Source organism: Chenopodium quinoa, unplaced genomic scaffold (genome assembly GCF_001683475.1).
Source record: "Chenopodium quinoa cultivar QQ74 unplaced genomic scaffold, ASM168347v1, whole genome shotgun sequence".
In the NCBI taxonomy this organism is placed as follows: domain Eukaryota; kingdom Viridiplantae; phylum Streptophyta; class Magnoliopsida; order Caryophyllales; family Amaranthaceae; genus Chenopodium; species Chenopodium quinoa.
The window spans coordinates 18,972,552-18,984,945 of NW_018742204.1; the positions used below are offsets into that span (position 1 = coordinate 18,972,552).

At 33.7% G+C, this 12,394-nt stretch overlaps 3 protein-coding genes across 3 annotated transcripts; all 3 read left to right on the plus strand.

Annotated features, from left to right (window-relative positions):
• Positions 1-527: 527 nt before the first annotated feature.
• On the plus strand, positions 528-3,522 carry LOC110721261 (glycine-rich cell wall structural protein 1.8-like). The gene is made up of 3 exons (XM_021900407.1): positions 528-1,126; positions 1,981-2,152; positions 3,160-3,522. Exons 1-3 carry the CDS (start codon positions 692-694, stop codon positions 3,165-3,167), a joined length of 615 nt encoding a protein of 204 aa, XP_021756099.1. The 5' UTR covers positions 528-691; the 3' UTR covers positions 3,168-3,522.
• A 2,529-nt stretch (positions 3,523-6,051) lies between these two features.
• On the plus strand, positions 6,052-7,006 carry LOC110683029 (UDP-glycosyltransferase 89A2-like; the record flags this gene model as incomplete). Its single annotated transcript, XM_021859400.1, has 1 exon — positions 6,052-7,006. A coding segment is annotated over one exon (765 nt), but the record flags the coding sequence as incomplete, so codon positions are not given.
• A 3,031-nt stretch (positions 7,007-10,037) lies between these two features.
• Positions 10,038-12,220, plus strand: LOC110721278 (UDP-glycosyltransferase 89A2-like). Its single transcript, XM_021900421.1, has one exon. It carries the CDS (start codon positions 10,443-10,445, stop codon positions 11,850-11,852), a length of 1,410 nt encoding a protein of 469 aa, XP_021756113.1. The 5' UTR covers positions 10,038-10,442; the 3' UTR covers positions 11,853-12,220.
• Positions 12,221-12,394: the final 174 nt, after the last annotated feature.

Below are 12,394 nucleotides of genomic sequence, written 5' to 3' on the forward strand. Positions count from 1 at the left end.
CAATCAAATGAAATATTAGTTTATTACAAATTAAAAAGACGAAGAAATATTACTGAAAATATAAGTTTAAAGTTTGCAAAGTTTGACTCAAAAGATAGGTAGTAATTTAAGTTGGACGGAGAGAACAAAATTAGGAACATCATAAAAATTTTTTTTTAACGCATGTAATAATCTCCAATATACGTATTGTAATCCACTACTTGTCGAGTTGTAGTAACTACTATGTATGTTAAAGCCCTATTTCTTTGGTTTGAAGTTGACTTCCCTTCCAAAAAAAGAAAAAAAAAAGTTGACTTAAATTGAGCTGAAATGAACTAAATTGAATTAAATTGATTTAAACTAAATCGAACTTAAATGTAGCATAGAAATGAACTAAACTTATATGAGCTGAATTGAAGTACCATAAACTTCAAACTAAAGAAACGCAAAGGGCCTACATACTTGGGACTTTTTAGAGGGCCGACTTATGATGTAGTGGCACCAATAGTCACCTTATATCCTTGAGGTGCGAGGTTCAATTCTCACCATTAATTAATTGATAAAAAAGTAATTGTGCTTTTCCACTTATTAAAAAGACACTTCCTCTACTAGTGATCATTCATTAACCAAATTCAAACAATAATCAATCACTCTAACTTACTATTGACATTTTTCCACAATTATACGACCCTCCAAATAAAAGAAGGTAAAAATGGAAAGAGGCTACGGTTTCCAGGAGGGAGGTGGGTATGGCTCAGACACTAGTCGCTATAATTCGGCCGATACCAACCGCTATGGTACAGACCCCAATAGCGGATATGGCGGCGGTGGTGGTTATGGCTCAGATTATAGAACATCGGTTGGTGGCCCCGGTGGTGGCTATAGTTCAACTGAGACTAACCGCTATAGTAGTACAAACTCGGGTGGTTACGACAACAACGGTAGTTATGGCTCAGGCTACAAAGGCTCTGGTAGTGCCTTTGACAACAACGGTAGTTATGGTAATAAGGCGGATGGTAACCGCTATGGCTCAAGTTACGCTGCGGAGGAGGGTTTTGGTGCCGGTTATGGTTCGAACCCGGCTAACCTCTATGGTTCAAGTCGCTCAAGAAACTACCAAGGCCCAGGTGGTGGGACTGGTGAGATGGTACGTAAATCCTACGCCTAAGTTTACATAGTTATGTTTTTATCGGTAAATACAGTCTAACTTACAACGTGAATGTGAATAGTGTCACTCTCAAATGAAACAACAAAATAAATCCACGCAACATTATTATACTCAAAATATCTACTATATGCAATCAAAAGTTATTTCGTCCATTTTTTTTTGGACTTTTTACATCTTAATTACGAAGTAATCTTTTTCCTTTTTCCTTGTCTATATATCTTATCTTAGATTCCTAACAATTACACATTGATCATCAATTGGTATTAGTTATTTCATATGGTACATAATTATTAAATTATGAGGATGTCCCAGTTTTTTATGGTGAAAAACAATTTTGTTTTCCACATGATATATTCGTAAATAAACCAACAAATTTATTCAACTTTATTCAATTGTGGAGCCCACAATAATATAAAAAAGTTGTTCATTTATTCATAAAATACCCTCTTGAGAAACAAATTTCGTTTCTTAAAATGATAAACAGAGAACTTCCCATTATTGATGCATACTTCTTTGTGTGTTGTTATCACAAACATTAATCATAATAGGGGGTATATATAGATGCAGTAATTTTCATTGGCAAATTTGATCATTTTCTTACAACTCACTATTCAAAGCTTAACTTTTATGGAGAAAAATCTATAATACAAGTATTAATTTACGTTAGTATAAGAAAACTTTGTACATAAGTACTACGCTAATATAGTAAATGCACACTTTATTATATAGTACGATGGAGGAAGTATATATGTAATACAAAGTAGTCTTTTGAACCCGGACGTTTAATATCGACCTTGGCCTTAATAAACATCTCTAAAATTTCAAATCCACAGTGCACGATTCCTGGATCCTCCACAGGGGGCGGCAGCTATGGCTCGACTGAGGCACACCATTATGGCTCCACGGGGGATGGTTACGGTGAGTCTGAGGCGATGAGGTATAGCAGAGAGAAAAGAAGGGGCTACAAGAGGAGTGGTTGCTTCCCGTTCCGATGCTTACGCTTTGGTAACTATTTAATTCTTGCAAGACCTTCTTATTTTGTTTTCAGTACATAACATAGATATTATACCTTCGTTTCGTATTTTTTTGCAACTTTGAAATATTTTATATTTCACAAATAATATTCAAAGTTGCAAAACTCCTGAAACTAACAGAGGTAATAATTCCTTTGTTTTGTTCTAAATGCAATATTTCCCCTTTTTTTGGACAACTTCAAATTAAATGCGACATTTTTTTTTTCTTTTTTGTAAGTCGTGTTAATGGTTTATAACATAGATATTATAAACTAAATCAAATGAACATAAAAAGTCAAAAAAAAAGTTTAATACAAGTAGGTTTTTAGTTGTTGACCTGCACTCTAGTTAAGTAGTTATCATTCTTAATAAGCTGTTTGTGAAAATATTACATCGAGTTAAGTACAATCTAAGGTACACAAATTTGACAAAAATTGCAATTTGAGTACGTACCCAATTAGGTTGTAAAAGTTGCAATCGGGTACTAATTGACAATTGCAATTTCTGTTAGGGCCTATTTTCATACGTTGAAATTCAGTTCAGTATAGTTCAGTTCAGTTCAATTTAGCTCCTAATTTCCTTCTCTTATAAAATATTCAGTTCAGTTCAATGCAGTTCAGTTCAGTTCAGTCAATGAGAACAGGCTCTTAGTTTATGGAGATTCCATTAACTCTCCAAAAATAGAGTACGTAGATTGTGCTTATTAACTCATATTATTACGTCGAGTGAATTTTCTCTTGGCAATTCCAATAATTCTTCGTTTCTTTCCTTTCTTTTTTTGGGACAATTTTAAAGTTAGCACAAAAGTTGGACAACTATAAGTATATATGAAAGAGTAATTGAGTTTGAGAGGTTACATACATGTACGTGGACGAACTCTTATTAAATCCTTGCAACTACGTTACACAAATGCTTATTTGAAAAATCAATACAATTCTATTTTATGTTTTTGTTTCTGATTATAGTCTTAATCTTTGTCTTGGCATGTAAACTCATAAGGTCGCTGAAGGAGTCGTACGTAGCTGGCGCGGTGGCATCTGGTGGTTTTGCCTTCCATCAGCATCACCAGAAAAATCTATTAAGGATGAGGAGGTGGCAGGAGGACGGCTGTTAGAATATAGTGTTAATTGTGCAACAATAATAAAATATATATTTATAATGTAAATATAAATATACATTGAGTATTACTTTTATTGATATTATTTCACATTGCTTTAAGTTTTACAATGACGTTAGTTTATATATCAATATAGGTTGGCTCAAGTGACAAGCAATTGTAGGTTGTATGTTTCATGAAATGTGTAAATGAGTACACTTAAACAAATTGATATGAAAAGACAGCAAAATGGTAGGGAAGATTGTATTGGGATGAGATAGTAAAGATTACTCCCACAAATCTACACAACAGAAACATAATTTTCATCTTCATTCATCAACATGGTATGTAATTCCCTCTGTCCGAGTGAAGTGCCAATCCAACCCTTCCCTCATGAGGCTCATCCTTTGAAGTAAAACAAATTCCGCTAAGAGATGGGAGGTCTAAATATTATGGAAATGCTATTATTGAACAAATTCAGAGATTAAATAGATGATACATCAAAAAGTGCTGTATGCCTATTGAAGGACAGGGCATAAAATCTTTGTATGCAGTATGCCTGTTCCAAAGTAATTTTGTAGGAAAGTGGTTATTTATTTATTTATTTTTTTTATTTATTTATTTATAGAGATAATAGCTTGAGTAATTTGTCTATATGAACTGGTTTGACAATAAAAATAATTTTTTTTTGCATTAAAATCAAGCCGTTGTAAAAAAAATGGTAATTCAAATCTTTATAAATTTGACGTCAAATTATATACTACTGCTAAGTCTTTTACTCTATAATTACAATTTTATGAATTAATGCACAAAAAAAAATGGAATAATGTTTGATTTCTTACAAACTTATTATTGTGTAATTATTAAGGAGTCACATTGCAAGGGAAATTTAGATAGGGTGTTATGTATATGAATAGTTTATCAATTAAACTAAACATTAATACATGAAATTTTTCAATCATTAATAGTATGGTATGATTTGGTGACACATCATATGCCAAATGGCAAAATTAGTAAAACATGACAAAATAACATGTCTTGCCATGAGTTTTAGTATTATATATTGATTGATTGATAATAATGCTCAACCAAATATAGAATATAAATTAATAATAACGCTCAACCAAATATAGAATATAAATTGCTCATGTGCTAATTATATGAGAGAATTGAAAATTAATTAAGACATGGGGCAATTAATTGATGATTAATACATTCTATCTATAGTAATTACATTTAACAAAGTGTGGAGCCTGACCCTTTATTACTCATGCATGAGTCATAAGAGCAATTTCAATGGTTGTAGCTAGAGACTTGCTTGCAATTTCATTAATTCTCTAGCTACTAGCTTGACCATTGGGGCTAGAAAACTCAATTAGCTTGGCTTTTGGCTTGGGAATCAAACTTGGCAAAATAAAAATGCTCATGACATCAATTAAGCTCTTTCCATGTATTTTCTATCCAACAACTAATACTAAGCTAATAGCTAGCCATTGGAGCAAAAAGTAGCTAAAATGATAATTAGCTTAAAAGCTTATGTGGCATGACAAGTTAATTGTCAAAATTAGCTTGTCATTGGAGTTGCTCTAACAAACTCCATAACAACTCAATGTACAATACAATCTCCATTCTTCTGAGATTGTTCCAATTAAATTTTTAGAATCAACTTTTAGAAAAATTGATCACCATTAACCACTAATCCGTAATTTATTGGTAAAAAAAAAATAGTCATGTGAAATATTGCTAGATTCGCTTCTATAGTTCCATGTATACTTATAATAACAAATTTTATTAATGTAGTACATAATTAAAGATATTTATGCATTAAGACTAGTTGGAAATCATAAAAAAACAAACGGTGTAATCTTTAAAAGACGAAACATTTAAACACAAGGTTGCCAAAATTCAAGATGCTAGTAATGTAAAATAGGGACCATCACATATCGTATATTATTTGTGTTCTACAAACGTGCAAGAAATCAATATTTATTCAAGTACAACAGAATGGTTTGACAATTTAAGGACACCATTTGTGTTATAAGTAAACCATACATTCACTTGTTTTAGTCACCCAATTTACCATTCATTTACGTCCATACACAACCACCACCAAACACCATGTCAGCTCCCTCTTTCCCCATCGCTGCCACCACCACCACCACCACCACCCCCCCCCCCGCCACGAACAATATTCACGTACTAGCCTTTCCATTCCCAGCACAAGGCCACGTGCTTCCTTTCCTAGACTTTATTCATCAACTAGCACTCAAAGGGCTAAGTATCACCATTTTAGTCACTCCTAAAAACCTACCTATCATAAACCCACTTTGCTCAACTCACCCAAATTATATTCATACATTAGTCTTACCCCTCCCTACTCACACCAAACTCCCTTTAGGTGCTGAAAATATAAAAGATATATGAGTTGACGGAGTTGCTCCTATTCTTGCAGCTTTAAGCAAACTAGAAGATGAAGTTATACAATGGTTTCAATCCCACCCTTCTCCTCCTCAAGCAATTATATACGACTTTTTCTTTGGGTACACCCAACATTGGGCAGAAAAACTCAACATACCGACAATTGCTTTCTTCACCTCAGGAGCATTCTTTACTTGTTTTTTTCAACGGCTAATGACAAACATGGCCAAGTTTCGTACTCCAGACATTATACAAATGCAAGACATTCCTAGATCCCCTTCCTTACATAAGGAGCAACAACCTACTTTATTTAGAAACTATAGGGAGGATGACTCTGATTGGAGGATTTTCAAAGAAAGTTTACTTACAAATCCTAAAAGTTAGTGTTATGTTTGCAATTCTTTCTATTCCTTAGAAGGGGAGTATATAGATCAAGTGAAAAAAAAGATTTGGGTCATGACCGAGTATTCAGTGTAGGTCCATTAAGGTCAATAAGTGGACCAAAGAGGGTTAACCCGGATTCTGATGCTGGTTATGGTGTGCTCAAGTGGCTTAATAGATGCCCTGATGAGAGTGTTTTGTACGTCTGTTTTGGGAGTCAGAAATCACTATCGAATCCCCAAATGGAGGCTCTTGCATTAGGGTTAGAACAAAGCAAGACACGCTTCGTGTGGGTGATCAAGGCAGAAGGTAGCCAGTTGGTCCCAGAAGGGTTCGAGGAGCGAGTCAAAGAACAAGGTTTAGTGATTAAGGGATGGGCACCACAAGTTGAGATATTAAACCACAAGGCAGTGAGCTTGTTCATGAGTCATTGTGGATGGAACTCGTTACTTGAGAGCATAATAGCAGGAGTGATGGTTTTAGCCTGGCCGATGGAAGCTGATCAGTTCCACAATGCCAAGCAGTTTGTAGAGTATGCAGAGTTGGCTGTTCGCGTATGTGAGGGAGTACACACGGTGCCTGAGTCGGATGAATTGGCTCGGATCATTAGCGAATCGATCAACGAGAATATACCGCAGAAGGAGAATGCTAAGGTGATGAGACAGAAGGCATTAGAGGCCGTGAAACTTGGTGGCAGCTCATCATCTGATGTCAATAAGTTAGTGAAAGAGTTGAGCCAAAATATTGCACTAAAAACTTGAAATTTATGAACATCAATTTTTTTATTTTATCAAGTCCAATAATTTATTTACATCAAATATAAGTGTGTACTTGTATGTAATTTAGGAAAACTCCCGATAATATCCTTATACTAGATATAAGCCCGTGAGATGCACGGTTCTAGTAAATATTTTTAATTAATTTAAGATTTTTTTATATGAAGATCATTCATCGGATATTTGAATAAAATTCCTAATATCATAAGATAATTTTTTTTTTTTAATTTTAACAGTTGTTTTTATCTATGTGGCAAAATTCTTAAATCTTAATCGTCACTTTTTCTTAGGTGGCGAGTGAATTTTTTAATTCTAAAATAAATTATTAATCTAAAATTCCATTGGTCAAAATAATATCTTTTCTTATGTGGCGCGTCGAATGCTCTCGAAAAATGCCTACTTTAATATTTTTTTGTGTACATCATACAAGTGAAATTGCATGGTTATTTATAGTAGAAAGAATTACTATTACATTGTGGGCTATAACCTTAGAGGGTGACAATTAGGGCTGGCTACTACATTAAATGCAATAAAGAAATTGGAGTGTGGACATTCACACCTTGACTTACTTAATTAACTCTTAACAAAAAGTCAATAATCTAACCTTTTGATTATCATTTTAAAAACCCAACCACGGGCTATTTCATATATAAATCATCTCAAGAAAAGATATTTTCGTATAGATTTTAAGTTTTTTTTAATAATTATTTAATTTATTTTACTATTTAATAATTTCACACGCAAAAAAAAACATAATAATTTAATTAAATTGTTATTGCCTATTACAAAAGTATATATTTTTTTCTAATGTAATTTATAATGCGACTTTATTTATTTATTTTTGTTTTGTATTTTATTTGTGGTTGTTCATTATATGACAATTAGGTTTAAAAATATGAATAAATTGAAATATGATATCTTTATGATATTTTATTGGTTACATGGATTAAATATTTAATGTGAAAAGATAATTTTCTTATTTTCTAAATAATTTAAATCCTAAATCATTATTCGTTGTTTTTTAACGAAATAAAAATATTATAAACATGTATACTATTTATCTTTTATTTTGATAGAATCACCAACTTCGTTCACACCCATATCTCTTCCATCTAATCAAAGCATTGTTAGCAAAAATAAATTTATATAAAATTAATCTTTATAGTCTTATAAAATAAATCAATATATTTATTTTATTGGTAATCCATAAACCTCGTGAATCGACGTTTCATACTGCTTGTTGTCCGTGAGATCGAGACTAAAGATACCTTTGATCCTACCCTGGCTGCCATAAAACCAATGCAAAGCATTGTCGGTAGCGACATCTTTTGCTTGTATGCACATATTCCTTTGCGGTTCCCTTAACGGAAAGGTGCAAGAATAGTCCCCAATCACGAAATTTTATTGGTGTTATAGGATGCGTCAATTTATAGTGATAGGCATCACAATTTTAATTTAATTATAATAAAGGAATAGTTTTTATTTCTTATCATAAACACTATCAAGATTAAATCTTGTATCTAATGATAATTTTTAAAAGGTAATTTTTAGTTTTTTAATTAAATTAAATCATGATAAATTACTAATCGTTATTTTTATTTACGTAGCAAAATTCTTAAATTTCATTCGTCACTTTTATTTAGGTGGCAAGTGAATTTTTTAATTCTAAAATAAAATAGAAATCTAATTTTTAATTGATCGAAAATATACCTTTGCTTATGTGGCACGCCAAATGCTCCCGAAAAATGTCTACTTTATTTATATATATATTAGATTAGATTTTGCTTTTAAATATCAATGGTATTTTTTTTTTTTTTTTTTTTTTTTTTGTAAAAAAGATTATCCTTGCCTTTGTTTTTATTTTACTTTTACATAAATAGCATTAATGAAAGTTTTTATTAAAAATATCCGTTAAATAACTAACTCTCCTCTTCATCCTCATCTCCCTTTAACTTTTCCATAATACATACCCAATTTCCCCCCTTGTTAATTGTTGTAACTGGTTTTGCTTGGACTCAGAAACCGTCAGTACAAAATTATAATCAAAATTAGTATATATGAATAATATAAATTCAAAATGTGTCTAATTGTCATCAAAATGATGATCTACCTATATTTACTTAGTCTTAGTAAAAAAAAACTTTAAAAAAAAATTCAAAGTTAAACCACAAATTCTCACCAATGTAAAATAATGTCATCAAGGTTTCAATTATAATCACGATGGATAGTATTCAAAAAGCAACTTTTCACAAATTTTTTACAAGACGGAATAAAAATGTTGACAATTAAAGCACATTAAATGATTAAAACATAGGAAAATTCAAATGGGTACCACAGAGATCACCCCCGATCTGCCAAAAATGGATAGAAAATCTTTGTTTATCTGAGAAATCTGTCTATCAAGGTGCATTTATGCCTCTTCACTCCAGCCCTCAAGTATTCTGTGAGCGTACGCTTTATCGATCAAAATACGAATGAAATCAAGAAGGCCGCCATCATTACTGCTTGCTTTGCTGCATTTTGTTAGGGATGATAATTCAGGTCAACAGGTTAGATTCGGGTTAGATTTCGAATCGATTTCGGGTTATATTTAGAAACCATCAAAAACAGTGTAAAACTTAACATTATTATGAAATATCAAATTTGGGTTTAATCGGGTTATTCGGGTCAAGTCGAGTTTGGATTTCTCTCAGTAACTTCGGATCGGGTTCAGGTTGAGTTATCAGGTGTGGTCAGGGATTGCCAACCCTACATTTTGTTACCCCATCGCGTTGTTCACCGCTACTTTTGGCCCTATCTTTCATTTATATGATCATTAACCCCATATTTTATTACTTTCTCCTAAAACTCCGCGCATGGAGAAATGAAGTAGATAATTAAAAACGAAGGGTATTACTTTCTCTTGAGAAATGAATTAAGTATTTCAAAACGGAGGGAATAGTTTAAATACTTCATTTCTCTATGCGCAGAATTTTATGAGAAATTAGATAAAGTTATAAAATATAGAGGTAGTGAGGTATGTGGAAGAATAAAAAATTGTAAAAAAACAAAAATAGTGTAGAGAATTTAAGGAGAAAATATAAAATTAATAAAATATGATTTATGTTGGGCCCACTAGTTGAGAGAAATAAATTAAATATTATAAAAGCTTTCCAAATAACGAAATGAAGCTAGTATTTAAAAACATTTAAAATAATAGGTATATATATATATAAATAAGGTCAAATTTTTACTAATTTTATGTTTGTGTATCAACATGTGAACAAAGTTTGATTGTGTCAGTAAGAGTATGTTTTTCCGAACACAACTGTATATACACCCTAAATAGAAAAGGAAAATAAAAAAAAGGCTGTAGAAAACAGAACAAGGCGGGAGCCCACGAACATGTCCACAAGCTCCACCATGGTATTGGACTACTGTCATTTTCTTTTCAGATAAAGGAGAAATGATAACCCAAGAAAATGAATAAAGTGTAGTACGGTGTTTCAAAAAATCAACAAGGGTCCATGTAAATCACATCATCCACAAAGGCAAACACCTTCCCAATAAACCTGTAGTTGAATTTTCTTAATCGACCTCTACTCATAGTCATATACAACGCTGCAAAAAACATGGCCGACACTGCTACCACCGCTACCACTGCCGCTTCCGCCACCCATATTTTAGTCTTTCCATACCCAGCTCAAGGCCACATGCCTGCCCTGCTAGACCTCACCCATCAATTAGCTCTCAGGGGACTTAAAATTACAGTCTTGATCACCCCAAAAAACCTCCCTGCCTTATCCCCACTCCTCTCAACCCACCCAACTTCCATTGAAACCTTAGTCTTACCTTTACCTCCTCACCCTAAAGTTCCTCTAGGGGTAGAAAATCTAAAGGATATCGGAAATTCCGGTAATGCGCCCGTTACTGCTGCACTTAGCAAGCTAGAAGGGGAAGTTATCCAGTGGTTCCGGTCCCACCCTTCTCCCCCTCAAGCTATAATTTCTGATTTCTTCCTTGGGTGCACCCAACATTGGGCAACACAGCTCAACATACCTAGAATTGCATTCTTTTCAGTATCTGCATTTTTGACCTGTATATTTACCCATCTATGGCAGCAATCAGACAAGCTGAATAATTCAAACAATTTTGAATTTCCAGATCTGCCCTCGTCGCCTTCCTTTACTCATGATCAGTTACCTTCTATATTTAGGAAGTTCAAGAAGGGTGATCCTGACTGGGAGATTGTTAGAGAAGGCATGTGTGCAAATTCCAACAGCTGGGGATATGTTTACAATTCCTTTTACGCCTTAGAAGGGGAGTATCTAGATCACATAAAGAGAGAACTGGGTCATGGCCGAGTATACAGTGTCGGCCCGTTAGGCTTAATAGGCTTATCCAAGAGGGTTAGCCCGGGTGTAGATACTAGATATGACGTGCTCAACTGGCTTGATACATGCCCTGATAATAGTGTGTTGTATGTCTGTTTTGGAAGTCAGAAGCTGTTAACTGAACCTCAAATCAGAGCTCTGGCTTTAGGTTTAGAGCAAAGCAAGACCCGGTTTATATGGGTGGTCAAGTCCGTCTCAAGTCAACAGGTCCCAGATGGGTTTGAGGAGTGGGTCTCTGATCGAGGTATGGTTCTAAGAGGATGGGCTCCACAACCAGAGATACTAAACCATAAAGCAGCAGGTGGGTTCATGAGTCACTGTGGGTGGAACTCATTACTAGAGAGTGTAATAGCAGGAGTAATGATTTTAGCTTGGCCAATGGAAGCTGACCAGTTCCAGAATGCCAGGCAATTAGTTGAGTATGCAGGGTTGGCAATTCGAGTATGTGAAGGTGAACACACGGTGCCTGACTCCAATTCATTGGCTGGAATCATATATGAGTCGATTAGTCAAGATATACCACAGAAGGCAAGGGCTAGGGCAATGAGGGAGAAGACATTAGAGGCGATTAAAGATGGCGGAAGTTCAGCAGTAGGCCTTGATGAGCTAGTGAAAGAATTGAACCAGCTTGGAGTACCAAAGACTTGAAAATGAGGCAGTTTCTGTAAGAATAATTACACTATCATCAGTTATGACTTATAAGCCTCTGTAAGCTCAAGTATTAGCAGTCATAAGCCTTAATAGTTTATTAAGAATAATTACACTATCATCAGTTATGAGCCCTCAAAGCTGAAGTATAAGCAGTCAACAGCCTTTATAATTTATTATAGAATCCAAGTTTCTAAAAGAAAAAAAATGCCTTTGCGGCTGTTGCAGAGTTGATGTAAGCAAACAAGACCATCTTTGTGAAATTAATATATAATTTGTAAATCTATTCAGGTGTGTATGCTGAGGTTTTCAGGCGTGCTAAAATATATTGTTTTATTAATGACATGCAGATAGCTGAGGATTGTCAATCCTTATAATGACCTTACATAAAAGCAGCAAAAGCAAATACTATAATAATGAAGAATTACTTCCAAAATTTGTTCCTCTCATAATTTACTCTGCAAATGAGAGTTTTAATTTTGTTCAGCCCATTTTGTACACAAACTCTTGTATGTGTTCAAGAAGTATATACTATAGTGAAT